We start from the raw sequence: 17,073 nt of genomic DNA, 5'->3' as shown, positions 1-17,073 counted from the left end.
TGTGTACACATGTAGTAAGTGTGTTGACTGGTGGTAAGCGTGTACACTTGTAGTAGTAAGTGTGTAGACTGGTTGTAAGCTTGTACACTGGTAGTAGTAAGTATGTACACTTGTAGTAGTGCGTAGACTGGTAGTGTGTACACTGGTAGAAAGAAGTGTGCAAACTTGTTGTAATAAGTGTGTGCAAACTTGTAGTAAGTGTGTATACTGGTAGTAGTAAGTGTGTACACTTCTAGTAGTAAGTGTGTAGACTAGTAGTGTATACATTCATAGTTGTAAGTGTGTAGACTGGTGGTGTGTACATTTCTAGTAGTAAGTGAGTAGACTGGTGAAAAGCGTGTACAAGTGCAGTTTTCTGGTTCCAGCCGGAGATAGAGATGAACTGGAACCTGATGCGTTTTCTGCCCACGGCCGGCGCTTGCCAAACCAACTTCAGTGTAAGTTGTTCTCGTTTCATTTTGTATTGTGTTGTGTTGTGGTGTGTTGTGTTGTATTGTGGTGTATTGTATTGTAGTGTATTGTATTGTATTGTGTTGTGGTGTATTATGTTGTGGTGTATTGTATTGTATTGTGTTGTGTTGTGGTGTATTGTGTTGTGGTGTATTGTATTGTATTGTGTTGTGGTGTATTGTGTTGTGGTGTATTGTATTGTATTGTATTGTAGTGTATTGTGTTGTGGTGTATTGTATTGTGTTGTGGTGTATTGTTTTGTGGTGTATTGTATTGTGTTGTGTTGTGGTGTATTGTATTGTATTGTGGTGTATTATGTTGTGGTGTAATGTATTGTGTTGTGGTGTATTTTGTTGTGGTGTATTGTATTGTATTGTGGTGTATTATGTTGTGTTGTATTGTGTTGTGGTGTATTGTATTGTATTGTGTTGTGGTGTATTGTATTGTATTGTGGTGTATTATGTTGTGGTGTATTGTGTTGTGGTGTATTGTGTTGTGGTGTATTGTATTGTATTGTGTTGTGGTGTATTGTATTGTGGTGTGGTGTATTGTGTTGTGGTGTGTTGTATTGTGTTGTGGTGTATTGTGTTGTGTTGTGGTGTATTGTATTGTGTTGTGGTGTGTTGTATTGTGTTGCAGTGTATTGTACCATATTGTGTTGTGGTGTATCGTATTGTATTGTACTGTATTGTATTGTGTTTAGCTGGGCTATAAACGATGACGACGGTGATGCAGATGATGGTGATGACTCTATGGTTTAGCTGGGTTATAAACGATAACGACGATGATGATGGTGATGTAGATGATGGTGATGACTGTATGGTTTAGCTGGGCTTTTAACGATAATGATGATGACGGTGATGCAGATGACTGTATGGTTTAGCTGGGCTATAAACGATAACGACGATGATGACGGTGATGCAGATGATGGTGATGACTGTATGGTTTAGCTGGGCTATAAACGATGACGACGGTGATGCAGATGATGGTGATGACTGTATGGTTTAGCTGGGCTTTTAACGATAACGATGATGGTGATGACTGTATGATTTAGCTGGGCTTTTAACGATGACGATGATGATGATGACGGTGATGCATATGATGGTGATGACTGTATGGTTTAGCTGGGCTTTTAACGATGACGATGATGGTGATGACTGTATGGTTTAGCTGGGCTTTTAACGATGACGATGATGGTGATGACTGTATGGTTTAGCTGGGCTTTTAACGATAACGATGATGATGATGATGACGGTGATGCAGATGATGGTGGCGGGCTACATCCTGTCGGTGTACACACGCATGCAGGAGGAGCAGCGGCAGGTGACACCCGGAAACACACCTGTCAAGCGGCGCCACGCCAGTCAGACACAGGTACACGCTGACGACGACGTCTAACAGGGAAAGAACACCTGTCAGTTTCAGTAAAAAAAAACGATGACGGCGCCTGGTGGGTAAAGGGTGGAGATTTTTCCGATCTCCCAGGTGAACATATGTGCAGACCTGCTAGTGCCTGAACCCCCTTTGTGTGTATATGCAAGCAGAAGATCAAATACGCACGTTAAAGATCCTGTAATCCATGTCAGCGTTCGGTGGGTTATGGAAACAAGAACATACCCAGCATGCACACCCCCGAAAACGGAGTATGGCTGCCTACATGGCAGGGTAAAAACGGTCATACACGTAAAAGCCCACTCGTGTACATACGAGTGAATGTGGGAGTTGCAGCCCTCGAACGCAGAAGAAGAAGAAGAAGAAGTCAGTTTCAGTACAGAAGGTGTGCAGCCCGCTTTTATGGTGGACCTTTCGTCGCTCGCAGTGCGAGAAGTAGGTCATATGACGACATGCAAAGCCTCTACCACCGTAACTGGCTTCTCTGAGTTTGCACTGCTTTTGTTCAGACAACTTTTCGGCAGAGTTTATGAATGGATCAGTTTGAATACGTAATGGCAGATATATGACAAGATACATGCTCAACGTAAACATAGAAGACTAAAGCAAATAATGGGTGTGATTATAAAACCATATATAACTTGCAAAAATAGTCGTCGAAAATGTTCAAAATCCTTTCATCAAAGCAGCGTTTTCCAGGACAAAATTTTAGCCTTTCAGTGACCTGGAAAAAAAAAAAAAAGGAAATGGAGATGCTCATGCACACACAGTTCTCGCTAAAAAACAACAACAGGGAGTTCCGATGAAAATCCAATGAAAGTGGGTCTGCATTCCCTCTCTTATGTCTCAAGGTGGCGTCACTGTGTTGGAACAAATCCCCCATAGACCCTGCACCCACATCTGCTAGGCATCTGCTAGTGCCTGAACAGATGTTTGTGTGTGTGTGTATGTATGTATGTATGCATGCGCAGTGAGTTCCCTTTGAAAAAAATTGTGCTCTATAAATGCCATGTATTGTTGGTATTATTATTAGCGAAAGCGCTTTGATTTGTCTCTGCACAAGATTCAGCGCTATATAAATACCATTATTATTATTAATATTATTATTGTTATTATCATCATTGATGTTCTTAGTAGTGGCAGTATTAGTATTATCAGTGTCATTTTCAACAGTTTTTATGGCGATGTCATGTGTTTGTGTGCACCTCTATAGATGTGTGTGTGTGTGTGTGTGTGTGTGTGTGTCTTCTGAAAGAATTGCGCTATATAAATGCCATGTATCATTGTTATTGTTATTATTATCATTATTATTACTATTGTTTTCAACAGCTTTTGTGACATTGTCATGTGTTTGTGTGTGCCTGTATAGATGTGTGTATGTGTGCAGTGAGTTTTTTTTTCTGAAAGAATTGCGCTTTATCAATGCCATGTATTATTGTTGTTATTGTTGTTGTGAGTAGCAGTAGGAGTACTGGTTGATTGCGGTCGCTTCCCTGGAAGAAGAAGAGGAGTAGTTTCAACAGCTTTTGTGACATTCTTGTATGTTATACACACCATCATATACACATGAAGGGGGTTCAGGCACAAGCAGGTCCGCACACATGTTGACCTATGAGATCAGAAAAATCTCCAACCTTTACCCACCAGGCGTCGTTAACGAGATTCGAACCCGGGACCCTCAGATTGAAAGTCAAACACTTTAACCACTCGGCTATTGCGCCCATCACACTACTAATAATAAGGAGAAGAATTATTATTACGATTATGATTATTGTTATTATCGTCAACAGCTGTTGTGACATGGTCACTGAGGGTACCAGACATTTATAAGGTAGTTTACGGTTTCACGGACTTGACGGGTGCAATAGCCGAGTGGTTAAAGCGTTGGACTGTCAATCTGAGGGTCCTGGGTTCGAATCACGGTGACGGCGCCTGGTGGGTAAAGGGTGGAGATTTTTACAATCTCCCAGGTCAACATATGTGCAGACCTGCCAGTGCCTGAACCCCCTTCGTGTGTATATGCAAGCAGAAGATCAAATACGCACGTTAAAGATCCTGTAATCCATGTCAGCGTTCGGTGGGTTATGGAAACAAGAACATACCCAGCATGCACACCCCCGAAAACGGAGTATGGCTGCCTACATGGCGGGGTAAAAACGGTCATACACGTAAAAGCCCACTCGTGTGCATACGAGTGAACGCAGAAGAAGAAGAAGAAGGTTTCACGGACACAGGCGCATGGTCCTTGTTTCAGAGGGTGCTGGATGCAACAGTGACGCCCTCGGTGGTGACGTTCTCCCAGGAACTGGTGGAGGGAGAGATGGCGCAGCAGCTGTTTGCGTGAGTCGGGGGACGGGCGGGGTGGGGGGGGCCGGGGGGGGCTCTGGTGTACTGGCTCGGCTTCTCCTTTCGATGGAAGGAAGAGAGCGTTGAGCTCTTCTGCTGTCTCTTGTCTATACGCACGCACACGCACGCATGCACGCACACACACACGCACATGCTCACGCACACTCTCACGCACACGCACATGCTCACGCTTACTCACACACACATGCACTCGCTTACTCAAACACACACACACACACACACACACACGCTCACACACTTACTCTGTCTCACAGACACACATGCTCACGCTTACTCTCTCTCACACACATACACACACACTCACACACACACACACACACACGCGCGTGCTCACACTTACTCTCTCTCACACACACACACACACACACACACACACTCACATAAACACAGACACATTACAAAAAAAAAAGCACACACACAACACAAAAGAAATTAAAGATCGAAAAAAAAAAGGATTTAGTGCATAAAATCGCTTTCCAATGGTTGGTTTGTTGTTGAGTTCTTTTGGTGGCAATGTTGTTGGGTTTTTTTTGGGGGGGATGAAAGGAGGGGGGGGGGGGGGTGTCAGTTTGAGGTGGTGGTTTTCATGACCAGTGAAGAAAACCTCTTTCACAAAGAGAGAGAGAGAAAAAAAAGAAAGAAGAAAAATTCTGTGTTCCTTACCCTCATGCTGTTCAAGGTGTTACTGCGTTTGGACAGTTCGATATAAGCTACACCACATCTGCTAAACAACAGGTGCACACACACACACACACACACACACACACACACACGGAATCTATCAATCCATCATATACATTCAGTAATTTATTCAGATTGAGGCAAATTCAGGCATCATCAAACAGGATAAAGCTGAACGCTTTTATAACAAAGTTCAGCAGAGATGTTGAATGCATATGTGGAGAATCTGTTTCTAGCAAACACATACTCTTTGAATGTCAGAGTCTGAAATCGTTTTTACCAAACTTCTCGGAAAATTCTTTTGAATGTATTTTTGACAATTTCAAGATGTTATCTGCTATTGCAGAAGGTTTGCTGCATAGTCCAATTGGACATTTGTTATAGTTGTTGCAGTTGTTTGATGTTAGCGTTTCCTTCTATATTGTGCCTATGTCTCCCCTTTTAATGTCTTATTTTTTCCAATGCTCTGTATCTTTCCCCACCACACACACACACATACGCGCGCACACACACATACACACACATCATTCATCACCCTCTGCCCAATACCATTCCCACCACCACGCTCTGACCTCCACCCCACCCCCCCCAACCCCCCACCCCCCCTTTTTTTTCGTTTGTTTTTTTCCGTCTAATATCACTTAAAGTGGAAGACGTTAAACTGAAGACTACTACTACTACACACATACACAAAAGCAGTTCCAACAGGTAAGGCAGGTCTGTGCCAATGCTGACATCGTAACAAAGACTGCAGATCTTATATTTTCAGTATTGTGAGGACAGTTTTATAATATTTGGGGACTGTATAGATCTGATATCTTAGTGCTGTGAGGATTGTTCTGTAATATTTAAGAACTGTATAGATCTGATATCTTTAGTGTTGTGAGGATTGTTCTGTAATATTTAAGGACTGTATAGATCTGATATCTTTAGTGTTGTGAGGATTGTTCTGTAATATTTAAGGACTGTATAGATCTGATATCTTTAGTGCTGTGAGGATTGTTCTGTAATATTTAAGAACTGTATAGATCTGATATCTTCATGTTGTGAGGATTGTTCTGTAATATTTAAGGACTGTGCAGGTATATCTTCAGCGTTTGTGAAGATTGTTTTATAGTATTTAGGAACTGTATAGATCTAATATCTTTAGTGTTTTGAGGATTGTTTTTATATTTACATTATTTTTTAGCCGAGAAACGGCAACATGATTGTTGAAGACTTTGTGCAGACCTGCTTAGTGCCTGAACCCCCTTCGTGTGTATATGCAAGCAGAAGATCAAATACGCACGTTAAAGATCCTGTAATCCATGTCAGCGTTCGGTGGGTTATGGAAACAAGAACATACCCAGCATGCACACCCCCGAAAGCAGAGTATGGCTGCCTACATGGTGGGGTAAAAACGGTCATGCACGTAAAAGCCCACTCGTGTACATGCGAGTGAACGTGGGAGTTGCAGCCCACGAATGCAGAAGAAGAAGAAGTTGAAGACTTTATCCAAGCGTTGCACTCTCATGTGTTCCTCCGTGATGATGATCTGCAGGCTGACGCAGAAGATCCAGAAGAAGCTGAGCGGTAACCGTAGCAACAGCAGCCAGCTTTCAGGGGAGTTTCCTCGCCTTCCAGGGTCTCACCTGTCCCTCAGCAACCCTGCCCTGGAGTTCATCAAGTCTGTGTGTCAGGTATAGAGCATCAGATGATGGTGGTGTGGCGGTGGCATGTTGATGATGTTACCCCCCGAAAACGGATTGTGGCTGCCTACATGGCAGGGTGAAAACGGTCATACATGAAAAAGAGCCCACTCGTGTATATACGAGTGAACGTGGGAGTTTGCAGCCCATGAACGAAGAAGAAGATGGTTTTTGGGAGGCGGGGGTGGGGTGGGGTGCAGGGTTGTTTTTTTGTTTTGTCCCATGCATTTAAGGTTATATTTCTCATATTGAAACATCTTTATCATTACCAAAAAATGTGTACAGTTCGCGAACACATCACTAGACGAAATAGAACATTAACTCACTCAGTACGGCCAGTCCTCTCTTCTCCTCTACACAGACCCCTCGGATGTCCAGTGGGAGTCTGAATGACCCAACCTTTAGCTTCCGTCGTCAGAATTGTGGTATTCTTTGTCAACATTCACCTCTTCAGTATAAGAGCCTTCCGCTTGCAATATTTTGATGGTGGTAATTGGGGTGAAACGCTGTTAACGTCGTCTCTTTCGCCGTTCATATGGAGAGAGTTAACTCACTCTGGACGAAAGGGCCCGGATGGAGACCCTGCTGTTCACAGTCATGGTGGCAGCATGTTTGTCTTGCTGTTGATAGTGGAGTTTAGTATCAGCATCAGTATCAGTAGCTCAAGGAGGCGTCACTGCGTTCGGTCAAATCCATATACGCTACACCACATCTGCCAAGCAGATGCCTGCCTGACCAGCAGCGTAACCCAACGCGCTTAGTCAGGCCTTGAGAAAAAGAAAATAAATAAAATAAATACATTAAAAAAATAAAAAAAATAAAAAAAATAAAATAAAATAAAAAGTTTAAAAAAAGATAAAATAAAATAATTTATAGATAAATACATAAAAATACTACTACTAATAATAATATTTAAAAGGCGCAAAATCTTGATTAGGTTATGTGGAGTTATTGTTGCTGGTGGTGGTGGTGTTGATACTGCAGACTGACAATCACCTGTTTGTTAGTTGTGGCATCTGTTCATGATGATGATGATGATATTGTGATGATGATGGTATTGTGATGATGATGGTATTGCAGACTGGCAACCACCTGTGTGTTTGTCACACACACACACACACACACACACACACACACACATAAACACCTAAACACACACACAAACATAGACACCTAAACACACACACACACATAACACCTAAACACACACACACACACACACACACACACACACACACACACACACACACACACATAAACACCTAAACACACACACACACACACGCACACCCACCCACCCACCCACACACACACACACACACACACACACACACACACAGACACACACACACACACACAAACACACACACACACACACACACTGTATTCTGCATTCTGCAGGTTCTGTCCCTGGACAACAACATCAGCCTTCAGGTGACCAAGCTGCGCCGAGACCTGCTGAAGCTGATCGGGGTCGGGGAGTTTGCCGCAGAGGCCGTCTTCATCGACCCCTGCCTGTCTTACGTCCTCCCTGAGGTGAGTGTGAGGGTTAACTCACTCAGTACGGCCAGTCCTCTCTTCTCCTCTACACAGACCCCTCGGATGTCCAGTGGGAGTCTGAATGACCCAACCTTTAGCTTCCGTCGTCAGAATTGTGGTATTCTTTGTCAACATTCACCTCTTCAGTATAAGAGCCTTCCGCTTGCAATATTTTGATGATGGTAATTGGGGTGAAACGCTGTTAATGTCGTCTCTTTCGCCGTTCGTATGGAGAGAGTTAAGGAGGGGGATTGTGGCACGTGGGATCTTAACCCATTCAAACCCCCTCGGAAGTTTACAGCCTTGACAGGCTTCCATTGCCATCCAGGCGCAGTAACTGTGTGGTTAAAGCGTTGAATTTTCAATCTGAGGGTCCCGGGTTCGAATCTCCCAACCCCCCCTCGGAAGTTTACAGCCTTGGGAGAGTACGTTAAATGTGGTGTGAATTAACCCTTTCGCTGCCAGGTAAATAAGATTTAAGTGAAATCTATTTGCCAGGGTTTTTTTTTCACAAAAAGCGAGTATATATTTTCAAAAAATTCTGTGCTCTTTGTTATCGGAGAAAGACCCATAAAAGTATATATTTTCTGAAAGGTAAATGAATAAAGAATACAAAACACATGCTGTTTTCCCATTTTATATATTTTTTTCAGTGACAACCTGTTGTTTTGAAATCAGTGTTTTATTTTTTTTATCACATTTTCAACTTGTTCATTACAAACATTGGTAAGGTAATTTGCACTAAAATATCATATTTTCTGGACAAATGGATAATAACTGCACACACAAATGATACTAGAACAACCACAATAATTTTTTTTTTTTTTTAAAGAGACAGATACACAATGCATTGTGACTTCTCCAAGTGACAGTGTACAATGAATATGTCTAATGCTAACGTCCATATTCTAAATATATTTCTGTTTAATAATTACGATGTAATAATTAATTGCAATTTTTTTTAAAAGCGAATATGTGAAATGCTTTTATTTGAGAACATATGTTTATTACTCTTGTTTAATCAAGTTATCCGCGTGGGTGGTGGTGGTGGTGGGGGGGGGGTGCGGTGTGGTGCGGGTGTGTGCTGATTATCTGGTTGTGGTTTTCCGCAATTCATCTTTATTCTTATCTTATCTGTCTATTATAATCAATGTAATACAATGTGCAGTATAGTAGGCTATGTTTATAATTATATTCAAATAATGTTTCTTAATTCTTTCTGTTTTTACATTAAGAATACTGGTTATTACCTGCAGTGTGTGGATGTATGTATGAAACGATGTATGTGATATTTTTTACATTTGTATCTTCGTAATATTTGTAGGGGCTGTTGTTGGCTTTTACAGTTATGGTCCCCATGTTGTTTACTTGTCTATGTTGTGATAATGCACCTGACCAAATTTCTCCAGTTGGAGATAATAAAGTTATTCTTATCTTATCTTATCTTATCTTATCTTATCTTAATATGGATGTGGGGCCACGCCCCTTCTGTCTCCACCCCTCTCCTCTTCACCCCTCTCACACGGTCACTTCATCCAGCTCTCACCAGACCATGTTGTCTGAGTGCCAAGAAAATATCGCTCACACTGTGTCCTGCTGATAAGTCATGCTCTCCTTTATCGGGAGGGGGTTTGGAGGAGGTGCGCGCCAGCAATGTTCTTGTTTCCATAATCCACCGAATGCTGACATGTATTACAGGATCTTTAACATGTGTATTTGGTCTCCTGCATGCGTTTACTCACGAAGGGGGTTCAGGCACTAAGCAGGTCTGCACACCTGTTTGACCTGCTCACGAAGGGGGTTCAGGCACTAAGCAGGTCTGCACATGTTTGACCTGCTCACGAAGGGGGTTCAGGCACTAAGCAGGTCTGCACACCTGTTTGACCTGAGAGATCAGAAAATCTACCCCCTCTACCTACCTGGTACCGTGACCAGGATTCGAACCTGAGATCCTCAGATTGAAAGTCCAACGCTTTGACCACTCGGCTGTTGAGCCCGTCAAACTTGTAACATAGCGGAAGTGGGAGTTGCAGCCCATGAACGCAGAAGTCGAAGAAATGACTCTGCTTTTACTACACCTCTTTGGGTTTTTTTTTTTCTAACAGATGTTTTGATGACTGGAGGGCCTAAATTTTCATCCATACTTTTAGTCACGTATGGTTTTTTGGTTTTTTTGTTTGTTTTGTTTTTGAGTGTGTGTGTGTGTGTATTGCTGTTTTATTTTTTCCAGGTGATCTGCAAATCGTGTAACCACATTCGTGACCTTGACCTTTGCCGTGACCCCTACCTGAGTCAGGATGGAACAGGGTCAGTGGTTGAATTGATTGTAGAAAGAAAAAAAGTGATAGCCAACAGGTTTTGGTGTTTTGGTTTTTTTTTTATGCGTATTTGTGTAAAATTTACGAAAATAGATGTAGTGTGGTTGCTTATATTCGTGATGTGTTGTGTGCCACAGTGTGAGCATTGATGGGGGTTTGGTTTTGTTTCATTTACCAACTTAGGGAACAGTATTGAATGCATTGTTTTATTTTCATTTATACAGTTATGTTATTTGTGGGCTGTTTTTCTGTAAAGATTTGGAAAGGTTGATAGTTAACAGAACCATGTCTTAAAAACTGCCTTTTTGGGGGATGAAAAGAAATACAAATACAAGTGCAGGGAGACCTCCTTGAGAGAGTTTCATTAGTTTCAGTTTCTCAAGGAGGCGTCACAGTACGTTTGGACAAATCCACATACACTACACCACATCTGTAAGGCAGATGCCTGACCAGCAGCGTAACCCAACGCGCTAAGTCAGGCCTTGAGTGCATGCTTACGTATTTGTGTAGCTATCAGAGTGGATTTCTTCCACAGAATTTTGCCAGAGGACAACACTCTCGTTAACATGGGGTGTTTTTCTGTGACGAATGAACCCGGGTGTGGCCATGTATGGGGGAAATGTAAATGAGCGGCGTGGGAGTAACGTCACTGAAACAGTGCAGATGATTGGGGCAGCAAAAAAGAAAAAAAAAGAAAAAAAAAGAAAAGAAAAAACACACTAAACCCCCCCTCCCACCCCCTCCCAAAAAAAACCCCAAAACATGTGTTGTTTTCGCCGTTCGTATGGAGAGAGTTAAGATAAGAGGATAAGAATAACTTTATTATCTCCAGCTGGAGAAATTGGAGCGTCTTAACCACTCTGTCAGAGAATAATTATGGGTTATGTGTGTGAAGGCAGTGACACCTTGTGAGAAACCGAACTGAAGTGAAACTGTTGACGTGTTGTCGGCAGGTATTTTATTTATATTCATTTGTTTGTTTGTTATCATTATTGTCTTTTTATTATTTCTAATTTTTTTTCCTGCATTTTATTTCATAATCTACTTATCTGCTTGCATTTTTATGTAATTCATTTATTTATTCATTTATTCATTAATATGATGATGTATCCTAGCAGGTCTTTATTTATTTCTTATATGTATTATTTGTTTATTTTTTGAATTTTTATGGTTGTTGTTGTCTTTGCAATGTGATTAACTACAAGCTTTCTTTTCCAATAATGTGGAAGTGGTTTACTCATGCTCCTTATTATTATGATATTATAATGCCACCACTCGCTTTCGCCTCACCCTAGATACCATTACTGTAATAGTTGACATAATTGATGCTGTTGCTATGTTAGAACTGGTCCAGGCTATTTATTATTAATGTCATTTTAAATCATCATGATTACTACAATCATTAATGTGTAAACATTGATTGATTGAATGATTGGACAAGTCTTTTTTTTTGTTTGTTTTGTTTTGTTTTGTATTTGTTGATGTTGTGTTGTTGTTACAGGTTTGTTTTGCCTTGTTTAGTCTGTTTTGTTTTGTTTTATCTTTCTCTCTGTAGTGGAAGATGCTACTGTTGGTTTTATATTGTTTGTTTCATACTATTCTCTGTATTGTATACATGTTTTTGGAGAAAAAAAAATTTTAAAGTTAAAAAAAAAAAAATGATGATGTATCCATTTACTTTTTTATGCACTTTTTTTCCCTCTCTCTATCCTAAAGGCCTGACTAAGCGCGTTGGGTCACACTGCTCGTCAGCCATCTGCTTAGCAGATGTGGCGTAGCGTATATATGGATCTGTCCGGACGCGGTGACGCCTCCTTGCGTGACTGAACTGAATTGAACTGACGTGAACTGTGTGGGCAGGTCGTGGCGATGCGTGCAGTGCGACACGCCGTACGACATGGAGGAGATAGAACAGTCCATGGTGGCGGCCGTGCACCGAAAGTCCATGGCTTATGTCCTGCAAGACGTCCGGTGTCTCAAGTGCCAGATGGTGGGTGGCAGTGTTCTTTACTTGGGGTGGGTGGCAGTGTTCTTTACTTGGGGTGGGTGACAGTGTTCTTTACTTGGGGTGGGTGGCAGTGTTTACTTGGGGTGGGTGACTGTTCTTTACTTGGGGTGGGTGGCAGCCATAACAGCCCAGTGGTTAAAGCGTTGGACTTTCAATCTGAACGTCCCGGGTTCGAATCTCGGTTACGGCTTCTGGTGGGTAAAGGGTGGAGATTTTTTTTCGATCTCCCACGTCTGCAACTAAGCCATTATTGTCGTTAGTAGGGGGCTTAGTAGTGGTGTCCTAAGTACATTAAAAGAGAACAGGCACCACTGAACACCACCGAAGTGACTCAGCAGCAGTGCAGGGTCTCTTCTGGTGTGTGGCCTCCTGGCGACCTAACATCGATGGTTCCCTGTGGACTGCCGACGCTGGAACTGTGACGGACTAAGCCGGGTGTGGCCGTGAATGGGGGAATCCAAATAAGCGGCGTGGGAGTAATGCCACTGAAACGGTGCAGATGATGGGGCAGCAAAAAAAAACAAACAAAAAAAACAAAAACAGGGCAACAAAAGGGTTGTCCTCTGGTATAAATTCTGTTGAAGAAATTCACTCTGATTGGTTCACAGATATACAGGCATGCACTCAAAGCCTGACCAAGCGGCGTTGGGTTACGCTGCTGGTCAGGCATCAGGTCTGGCAGATGTGGTGTAGAGTATAGGTATCCGTCCGAACGCAGTGATGCCTCCTTGAGAAACTTATTCTTGTTGTTTATAGTCCAGCCGACTGCACAGGTCCATATCAGGACTGTCAAACCATACAGATGCTCAACCGCGTCAACACAAAACTGTCACATCTACAAACAAACGCTAAGACAAACCCACAAAACAGTTCATGACACAGTATCCCAACCATTTAGCTCCTCATGGCAAATAAGACTAGGCCATGCTGAGGACGTCAGCCATTCTGCTTAATTTATCATCCCCAGATTACAAAAAATCGTAAAAAAGGGGGGGAAAACACAATATTTCAAAGGGAAACAAAAAATACATAAAAAATGCCATATAGACAAATATTACTGCAGAATGGGCAGCTAGCGCCTATCCCAGTGTTTACATTTCACTACCTAATCGCCAGAGCAAAACAGCACAGATAAGTACATCATAGACTCTGGAAAAGAGACAAAAAAAGTGTCAAGGCTTGCTTGAAAAAAACGAAAGGGGAATGGACTGGGAAGGCTGAAAAAGGAGACAACAGCGAAGATAGAAAAAAGGCAGAAACAAAGAGAGTGACGGAAAAGAGGAGCAAAAAGGGGAGCAAAGAATCATATAGATAGTATAAAAGTATATTGCCCATTGCTATACAAGGAAATAAGCAATATACTAGAAAGAGACATTTATAGGTGCTTGAATTCAAGTCTAAAACCTCGTCAGTTGACTCTCTCAGACTTTGGTCCGATTCTGAGTTTAGCTCTCCGACTATTATCAAATTCATTACGGACCAAGTATTGTTCTGATGTCAAGTGCATATGCTTTAGTAACCTGACAATTAAGCATATAATTTTTGACTGTAGCTTGATGAAGCCTTATGTACATGAGAGTGTGTCTTCACGAGTGACTGAGAACATTGATGTTTTTGACTTTTTGCATTCATTATCAGTTGTTTCGCTTGTCAGTTTAACGACTTCTCTTTTACAAAGTCCCCCCACCCCCCATTCATTCACATCTCCCACCCCTTCTAACCGATAATACTCAAATGTATTCATAAATACTTTAACAAAATGTCTTCAATCACACGATATGTGTGACAGGACATTAAACAAAATTCCTCCTCCTCCTCCTCCACCACAGAAAAGAGGAAATTTCTAGCCTCCTTGAGAAACTGAAAGTGCAGTTGATGTAACGGTGGGTTGTGGGGGGTGGTGGTGGTTGACAGGTGAAGGAGAACAACATGAGGAAGTACTGTACCTGTGCCGGGGAGTACTGCACCCCCCTCCCCACCCCCCACCCCACCCCCATTCATTCACATCTCCCACCCCTTCTAACCGATAATACTCAAAAGTATTCATAAATACTTTAACAAAATGTCTTCATTCAATATATATTTGATATGTGTGACGGGACATTAAACAAAATTCCCCCTCCTCCTCCACCACAGAAAAGAGGAAATTTCTAGCCTCCTTGAGAAACTGAAAAGTGCAGTTGATGTAACGGTGGGTTGTCGGTGGTGGTGGTGGTTGACAGGTGAAGGAGAACAACATGAGGAAGTACTGTACCTGTGCCGGGGAGTACTGCAACAACGTCACACCTGCCGACTTTGGCCAGCAGCTCAACACCTTCCTCAGCATTGCCAGGTAAGTTTACCTGGGTTTTCACCTCTTTTTTTTTTTTCCTTTTTCTTTTACTTATATGATTTTATATTTTTTTGGTTGTGGTTACGTGCTGAAACACATCCATCAGTTATGAATATGATGGAAGGGTGAGGGGCAGGGGGGGGGAGAAAGGGGGGGGGGTTGCAAGTTTAACAATTTTGAAATATTGATACATCATACACACAACTTTTGTTAACTCCTTCTATTCCAGGTACGAGTCGACTTGAACATTGATTACTTCCCCTGTGGATCAGGCACCAGTATTCTCGTACCAGCACACTATTCTAGTTTAGTTTATTCTTGTTTGGTACAGTTGGCGTTTAAAGCTACACCGTTTACAGATTCTGGAAGTGAGAAAACGAAAGCTTTGTTTGACTGGTCAAATCAACAATTCTCCATTAATTTTTGACTCACTTGTGTAAACAAAGTGAGTCTATGTTTTAACCCGGTGTTCAGTTGTCTGTGTGTGTCCATGTGTCTGTGTGTTCGTGGTAAACTTTAACATTGACATTTTCTCTGCAAATACTTTGTCAGTTGACACCAAATTTGGCATAAAAATAGGAAAAATTCAGTTCTTTCCAGTCATCTTGTTTAAAATAATATTGCACCTCTGGGATAGGCACCAAAAAAATATAAAAAGAAGCCTAATTATATGCAAACTGCATTTACGGTTATATTTATATTTTTTGTATTCTGTAAACTTGGCACTTTGACCTCTTATTCTGACACAACAACAAGAGGAGTCATTATTATCATTTTTTGTTCAAACAGGAACTTCTTTTGCTAAGCATGGAAGTTTGTTTTATTTTGCAAACGTTTTGGTGCAGATAGTAAAGAAGGGAAATTACTCTGTAATTAATGCTAGGGGACTTAATTTATTACAAGTGACTCTTGAAGGCCTTGCCTCTCTTGTTGGTGTTTTAGTGTACCACACTAAAACTGCTTGTTGGCCTAGTGGCAACACATCTACGATGGAAGTGAAAATCTCTGAGTGCACTGGTTTGAATCCCAGTCACCAGCATGTTCTTCCCCTCCACTAGACCTTGAGTGATGGTCTGGATGCTAGTCATTCGGATGAGATGATAAACTGAGGTCCTGTGTGCACTTAGCACACATAAAAGAACCCGTGGCAACAAATGGGTTGTCTGTGGCAAAATCCTGTAGAAGTTCTGTAGCTGGTATGCGTATGATATTCAAATATGAAAAAAAAAAAATGCTATAACAAAATGTCCACAATGACCAGTAAGTGTGTCAGGGCATAAAACCAAATTACTCATCATCTTCAAACACACACACACACACAGAGTGAAGTTCAAATGTGGAAACTAACACATGAACAACATATCCACAGTCACAAGTACGTGTGACAGGATGTTAAACAGAGTTGCTCCTCCTGGTTCCAGGCATTATGGGATGACCCTGCTGGAGGAAACGGTCGACTGGATCATCAAGATGAACCCTGGGATGGCGCAGACGTGATCCTGCCAGCACATCATCGCTCCAGAGACCTTGCTGTATAGTGTTGTCTTAACTCACTCAGTACGGCCAGTCCTCTCTTCTCCTCTACACAGACCCCTCGGATGTCCAGTGGGTGTCTGAATGACCCAACGTTTAGCTTCCGTCGTCAGAATTGTGGTATTCTTTGTCAACATTCACGTCTTCAGTATAAGAGCCTTCCGCTTGCAATATTTTGATGATGGTAATTGGGGGTGAAACGCTGTTAACGTCGTCTCTTTCGCCGTTCGTATGGAAAGAGTTAACCCTTTGAGCCCTGACCACCACTGTACTGGTGGTAGAGAAAAATGACATAATGCTTAGCCACCGGTTGAGCGGTGTGTAAACACTTGTGTCGTGTTTTGCTATTGGTTGACTTATATTGAAGAGCCAATCAGAAAAACCGTAATATTCTGACGTCAGCAAATGTAGTGCCGACATGGCCGCACCTTTTCACTGTGTTTTGTGCATGTGCTTTGGATAAAAAAGATCAATTTCAATATAAGTCAACCAATAGCAAAACACGACACAAGTGTTTACGCACCGCTCAACCAGTGGCTAGGCATTATGTCATTTTTCTCTAACACCGGTAAAGCGGTGGTCAGGGCAGCCTTTTCATATCTGCCGTGACACATTAAATACCAATTATTTGTAAATTTTGGCTCAGGAGGTCAGGCAGAAGGGTTAAAATTGCTCAGGAACTCAGGGCTCAAAGGGTTAAAGGAGACACTGCTGTTCTTTTGACCGTTCTTCTTGATGATGCCATTGCTGTGGAGGCACAAGTGT

The 17,073-nt window shown here is 42.0% G+C and overlaps 1 protein-coding gene across 1 annotated transcript in view; it reads left to right on the top strand.

Moving 5' to 3' along the window:
- Positions 1-16,798, top strand: part of LOC143277339 (DNA polymerase epsilon catalytic subunit A-like) — a 105,287-nt gene extending 88,489 nt beyond the window's left edge. Inside the window, exons 46-54 of the mRNA XM_076582126.1 lie at positions 366-437; positions 1,714-1,824; positions 4,097-4,182; positions 6,431-6,569; positions 7,980-8,114; positions 10,348-10,424; positions 12,296-12,425; positions 14,666-14,775; positions 16,197-16,798. Coding sequence (XP_076438241.1) covers positions 366-437; positions 1,714-1,824; positions 4,097-4,182; positions 6,431-6,569; positions 7,980-8,114; positions 10,348-10,424; positions 12,296-12,425; positions 14,666-14,775; positions 16,197-16,272 — 936 coding nt within the window. The 3' untranslated portion in view covers positions 16,273-16,798. The remainder of the gene's footprint in view (positions 1-365; positions 438-1,713; positions 1,825-4,096; positions 4,183-6,430; positions 6,570-7,979; positions 8,115-10,347; positions 10,425-12,295; positions 12,426-14,665; positions 14,776-16,196) is intronic.
- The last annotated feature ends 275 nt before the right edge of the window (positions 16,799-17,073 follow it).

Source organism: Babylonia areolata, chromosome 34 (assembly GCF_041734735.1).
Source record: "Babylonia areolata isolate BAREFJ2019XMU chromosome 34, ASM4173473v1, whole genome shotgun sequence".
In the NCBI taxonomy this organism is placed as follows: Eukaryota; Metazoa; Mollusca; class Gastropoda; order Neogastropoda; family Buccinidae; genus Babylonia; species Babylonia areolata.
This window is presented reverse-complemented; position numbering and strand designations above follow the sequence as displayed.